The 6,087-nt window shown below is 55.5% G+C and overlaps 2 protein-coding genes across 4 annotated transcripts in view; one reads left to right on the top strand and one right to left on the bottom strand.

The window, feature by feature from the left end:
• The window catches only part of Rsph1 (radial spoke head 1 homolog (Chlamydomonas)), a 20,784-nt gene extending 19,210 nt beyond the window's left edge, over positions 1-1,574 (top strand). The window contains exon 8 of the mRNA XM_013027350.1: positions 1,525-1,574. Within this exon, the coding sequence (XP_012882804.1) occupies positions 1,525-1,574 (50 nt within the window). The remainder of the gene's footprint in view (positions 1-1,524) is intronic.
• A 915-nt stretch (positions 1,575-2,489) lies between these two features.
• Positions 2,490-6,087, bottom strand: part of Ubash3a (ubiquitin associated and SH3 domain containing A) — a 31,558-nt gene continuing 27,960 nt past the window's right edge. For all 3 annotated transcript variants that reach the window (XM_013027410.1, XM_013027411.1, XM_013027409.1), the window contains one exon: positions 2,490-3,071. In XM_013027410.1, the coding sequence (XP_012882864.1) occupies positions 2,934-3,071 (138 nt within the window). In that variant the 3' untranslated portion in view covers positions 2,490-2,933. The remainder of the gene's footprint in view (positions 3,072-6,087) is intronic.

Raw genomic sequence — 6,087 nt, 5'->3', positions numbered from 1 at the left:
CACGACCGGACCCAAAAAAAATGTCAATAAAAAACAGGGCTGGAGGCATGATCCAAGCGGTAGAGCACAAGGCTCTGTGTTCAAACATCGGTATTGCAAAAATAAGTGAATTGATTTTCTATTCTTTAAAATATATCTGAAATAATTTTTTAACTGTATTTTTTTGTCTTTTCTTTTTTGGTACTGGGGATCGAACCCAGGACATTGCACTTGCTAGGCAAGCGCTTTGCCACTGAGCTACATCCCAGCCCTATATCTGAAATGATTTAAGTTGGACAAAATAGTCTCCCGTATAAACACACACAGACTTTTCTAGCAACACTTAGCTTAAATATTACAACGGCGCACAAAAGAGGCATTCTTTGGCTAAGTGCTGTGCTGGCTGTACCCTGTCTGCTTTTCATAGACAGTGGGTATCTTGGCCCATCCCAGGTAGACACCCGCAGGGTTCCGTGGGGACTGAGAACGGGGCACGGGCATGCTCCTGTCCTTCCCTCATCCAGGCTGTCGGTCCTCGGTCCTCGGTGTGAGGGGCTGGGTGTGTGACGCAGAGGCGTGGCTGTCACCCTCCAGAGCTGTCTAGTTCCCGCCGGCATCCAAGACTGCAGGTGTGGGGACAGCCTGAGACCACAGGCACGTGGCTTCCATGCAGGGATCGCCCTGGGGGACCCCTGGGGGCTTGCGCCCTGGGGACGCGAGGCTGCGCGGTACCCACCTGGGCGGCAGGGGGAGCACCAAGGAGGGCGGTGCCCACCACACAGCTCAGTCTAGCCCAGGGTTACCTCCGGCCAAACACAGATCAAGAACAGGCGTGGCGGCAGCACGCACTGACCTGCAATGATAACAATAGATCACTTTCATTGGGGCTGGGAAGGTGGCTCAGTGGTAGAGCGCTTGCCTTGCATGCATGAGGCCCTGAGTTCGATTCTTCAGTGCCACATAAGCAGAAAAAGCTGGAAGTGGCGCTGTGGCTCAATGGTAGAGCACTCGCCTTGAGCTGAAGAGATGAGGGACAGTGCCCAGGCCCAGAGTTCAAGACCCACGACCAACCAAAAAAAAAAAAAGCAATAGATCACTTCCATCAACATAATAGAAATTCAAGATCTGTTGTTCATCATGAGTCCCATGTGACGTCTGTCTACCCACAAGTTGTTCACTAGTGAGAGTTATAGCCCCTACTTAGAAAGTTCTGAATTTCACGAAACGAAATATAAAAGCGAAACGATGACAATGTTTACCCATCAAGTCGTTGCCTTGATGGATAGCATATTCAGGTAGGAAGGAATCATGACTACCTCACACGTGTTCTTGGCTTTTAGGATTCCCCTGGACTGAAACAAGCCTTTTGCTGATTTTTTCCCACTGGTTCCAAAAGAGGAGTCTGGATAAATTTAACTTCCAGGTTTTCCTGTTATGCCCCATCGTTACAGTAGCTCTGCTGCGAACATCTATTAGTGGATTGAGAATCTTAAAAATCAATCAAGGTTACCACGGCTTACACCTGTGCGTCTGTTTTCTTCTCAGGCAACTTGAGCTTTGAGGATGAAGGTCGATTCTCGGACCTGCAAGACTGAGAGCCCGCAGGTGGCACGCGCCAGAAGTCGGCCTGATTTACCCTCCCCCCCCCCGCCTCCTCCCCCCACGGCAGGTGCCGGACAGATGTTCAGTTGTTTGTTTATGGTTGTAAATAAATCTCCCGTTGTCCTTTGGTTCTGGTGGAGCCCCTGCCTTCCCTTCTCAGGGCTCCGCCCGCTGGCTGGACTTTGTGTGATGACAGGGACCCGGTGGCCACTCTGTGGTGGGGGTTATGGGATGTGGGCTTCCAGCTAAGCTACGAGATGCTGCTCCCCCCCCCCCCCGCCAGATGAGGAGACACCTGGAAGACAAGTGGTACGGTGTGCCCTGCTCACGGGCCAGCGCCGGGCATGCGTGCAGGTGCCGGGGCGGGGTCTGCGGGGAGCCTTGCGGAGCTCTGCCTCCCCTCGCCATGAACTCCAGTGCCCCCCACGGGCCACCCGCCAAGGGACAGGGCTGCCCACAGGCCGGCGTGGGCTGTGCACCCGGCCTCAGGCTCCCTCCCCGCCCCAGCGTGTCACGTGCTGCTGTGTGCTCACACCCAGCCTCTGCTTTCTCTCCCCGGAGCCGTGTGCACCCCTGCTGTAGCTCCCGGGGGAAGTCTTACACCCTCCCCGGCAACCCTGCAGCCCATCGCCCATCCACCTTCCCCTGCCCCTTGGCTCCTCTGATGCCTGGTGTGAGCCCCCGCTTCGCCTCCTCTCCCCCAGCCTGGTGTGAGCCCCCGCTTTGCTTCCCCTGGCCCGGTGTGAGCCCCCCCCCGCTCCCTCCAGGCCAGCGTTGGAGTGGGTCATGCGTCGCAGTGTGGGTTGCATTCCTAGACGTGGTCCTGCGAGCACCGTACGCTGTGCACCTGTGCTCCGGTCTCTTCAGGCTGAAGCACCCAGCATTACAAGCAGACATGAAGCGCCGGCCGCAGACCCCGTGTGTACCACTTTATTGACATTACAGCTCTTTCAGTGGGCGCGGACTCGCCTAGAGTGACCGAAATAGAACAAGGAAAAGCAACCAGGCTGTACCTCACCAAGCGCTTAGAAAATCAAGCACCCGCGCCCTGGTCTGCAGAACCTGGGAAGGAGAGTCCGGGCCTCCTTCCTGCCCGCCAGGGTGCAGGTTGTCGTGGTGAGCTGGGCGAGCATGCGTGGGGGCGCTGCTCTGCGCTCCTGCAGCTCAGCCCCAGCACAACACGCCCTGGGCGGCGCAGTGGCAGGGCAGGACCCAGGGTCGGGATATCCAGACGGGTTCGTGCTTCTCCAGGTCTCCATCCACTGCACACCATCAGCGGGGCCAGGTGGCTCTGCCCAAAGTCAGCACCGCCTCCCCACGGGGGGGGGGGGGATGAGGAGGGGCAGGTTGGCTCAGTGGGCTGAGATCCAGTTCCTCCAGTTGAAGGCCGAGTTGGCCCCATGTGTCAGCGTCTTCACCGGCGGGTTCACCAGCTCCCATCGGCCCTGCTCCTGGTTTTCTTCGCAGAAGCACATTCCCAGAGAAGGGATCTGGAATAGAGTGTGAAAGCCATCCTAGACCAAGCCAATCAACTTCGGAGTAGCTCTACACCATCGGCAGGCCCTGGAGGGCGCAATGGTCCTGCTTTGGAATCCAGGCCTCGGCCCTGGGCGATGTCTGCCGCAGTGGGGGCCCAGTGCAGGTCAGGTGGAGATAATACTCATTGTAGAATACACAGGACAGCCCTCACCACCCGCGTCTGTGCCGGCGGCGGCCCTGCTTCCACCCAAGAGGAGGCTCCACAGAGGGTGCCCTCCTGAGTTCTCAGACCACAGAAAAAAGTACAGGCCAGACTTTCGGACTCCATTTCTCCTCTGTGAAATGAATGGAATGGAATGGATTCCTGTGGAGACTTTTTTTTGGGGGGGGGGTTTGAAGCCAGGGCCTCTGACCAAGCCTGGGTGTCTGCCCCCTCCAGAGCCCTAAACCCCGAGATCCACACCTGTGGGAAGCAAGCGGAAAGCAGCACAGTCCTGTGGAGATTGTTTAGAAGGAGCCGGGTCAGTGGCCTACAGGCATCATCTATACGTTCTCTTCTTGTTTCTGATCGTTCTGAGAGCGCTGGGGCTTGAACTCAGGGCCTCCTGTTTACCAGGCAAGTACTTTACCACCCAAGCATGCCTTCAGCCCTTAGGCCCTAGTCTTTCAAATAAAAGGTCTCAGGCTTTTGCCCAGGCTGACCTTCAACCATTATCTTCCTATCTCTGCCTGTCCTCCAAGAGGCTGAGATTCTATGTCTAGGCTAGTCTGAAGTATGATTTCAAGTGATTGCCCTGTCTCAGCCTTCTGAGTAGCTGGGACACAGGAATGTACCACCACGGCCAGCATTTTTCCTTGTAAAAATTCATCAGTGTTGTATGAGAGGAGAGACAGCTAGCTCTCCTGTGCCAAGGGTGGAGGAGGACCCGACTGACAACAAGCCTGTTGCTTAAGACATTGATACCACTTTTTTTTAATGTGTGTGTTACTTGTTATTGTTGGTGTTGGTGGTCATAGGGCTTGAACTCAGGGCCTGGGTGCTGTCCCTGAGCTTTTTCACTCAAGGCTAGTGTTCTACCATTTGAGCTACAGCACCACTTTTTGCTTTCTGGGACTTTTCTTCTTGGGCTGGCTTTGAACTGCAATCCTCAGATCTCAGCCTCCTGAGTAGCTGGGATGACAGGCGTGAGCCACCGGTGCCTGGCTCCACGGGACGCTCTTGGGGTCCCTCCCAAGTCCCAGTCCTGGGCATGATGGCGGGGGCTCAGGGAGCAGCAGTAGGGTTCTTACATGGCAGCAAGGCCCAGTGAGTGGTGGTAGCCTGGCTACCTGGGGAGCTGGGGGCAGCGCCTGCTGGGAGGAGGGCGGAGGGGGGACAGGGCCTGGCCAGGCTGCAGCTTCCTGTGCTGATCTTCTGAGCCTGGAAGCGCCCTGCTTGGTCTGCACGGCCCCCTCCCTCTGGAGGCTTCCTGGAGGTGGGCACTGCGGCTCTTTCCTCACTGAGTTCCTGGGGAGGGCCCAGGGTGGGCGCTGAGGGACGGCTCCAGGTCCTCACGGTGGTGGCTCAAGGCTAACTCACACACACTCGGTGCGGAGCCCCAATGTGATAGAAAAGGCCCCTGAAGACTTGTGTTTTCCTTATGCCAGTACGGGAGCTCGAACTCAGGACTCAGGAGTGTTTGCTTGGCTTTTTGCACTCAAGGCTCATTCTCTACCGCTTGAGCCACAGCTCCACTTCTGGCTTATTTTCATTGGTAGTTAACTAGAGCTCAGCCTTGGACTTTCCTGCCTGGGCTAGCTTTGAACCAGGATCCTCGGATCTCAGCCTCCTGAGTAGCTGGGATTACAGGCGTGAGCCACTGGTGCCTGACATCAGTTTACTTTTTATTTTGCATGCATACAATGTATTTTGGTCATCTACTATTCTACTCAGCTACTATTCTTTCTTATTCCCCTTTGTTCTTTCTTAAAAACAATTTTTAGTGGGTTTGTTAGTCTACTTTCAAACGTGAGTTGTTTGAGCACTCATCCCCATCATCCTCTCTTCCCTAATCATCACCCCCAGACTTCTCTATCACCAGTTTCATGGCACTGGATCACTGATAAATTTGATTAGAAAATAACAGGGATAAGAATGGAGGGCAAGGGGCTGGGAAGGTGGCTCAGTGGTAGAGCGCTTGCCTTGCATGCACGAGGCCCTGGGCTCGATTCCTCAGCACCACATAAGCAAAAAGAAAAAAGCCAGAAGTGGCACTGTGGCTCAAGTGGTAGAGTGCTAGCCTTGAGCTGAAGAGCTGAGGGACAGTGCCCAGGCCCAGAGTTCAGGCCCCACGACCGGACCCAAAAAAAAAAAAAAAGAATGGAGGGCAACTCTGCTCCCAAACAGGTCTCCAGGGGCAGGGAAAGAGATAGCCTGAGCTGCTGGGCTGACTTTCTCATCCGTGTCTGCCTCATCCAGGGCTTTGCCATGCTGCTTTGTTGGGTGACTTTCCAGGTCATCCACAGTACCACTGTCCTCCTTACGATGGTTGTCTGCCGTCCATTGTTCAGAAATAACATCATTCCAGCCAACCGTCCAGCTGCAACCAGCTCCATTTGTCTTGGGACTGGTAACCCCAGAGGTGTGGGTGGGAGGTCCTTACTGTCCACCGGTGCCCCTCCCAGGCCCCAGAGATCTAAGTGGGAGGTCCTTCCTGTCCACCAGCGCCCCTCCCAGGCCCCAGAGGAAGCCAGAGCCAATCCAGCATTTGTCTTTTCCTTCCTGGAAGTGCTCACTCCTTACTGGACCATTTGTGTTGCTACTACAGTTGTAAGAGATTATATGGCAAACTGACTTAAAGAAAAGTCCTGCCTCTTGTTCTTCACACTGATGGCAACAATGGACACAGGTCGGTGCCAATCCACCCATCGGGCAGCCCCTCCCACAGGAGCAGGTGTCCCTGCCCAGGGCTGTCCCCCCCAGGAGCAGGTGTCCCTGCCCAGGGCTGTGTCCCCCCAGGAGCAGGTGTCCCTGCCCAGGGCTGTGTC

This window comes from Dipodomys ordii, unplaced genomic scaffold, assembly GCF_000151885.1.
Source record: "Dipodomys ordii isolate 6190 unplaced genomic scaffold, Dord_2.0 Scaffold103, whole genome shotgun sequence".
NCBI classification, from domain to species: Eukaryota; Metazoa; Chordata; class Mammalia; order Rodentia; family Heteromyidae; genus Dipodomys; species Dipodomys ordii.
Note: the sequence above shows the minus strand (reverse complement) of the source record. Positions and strands in the feature narration are given on the sequence as shown.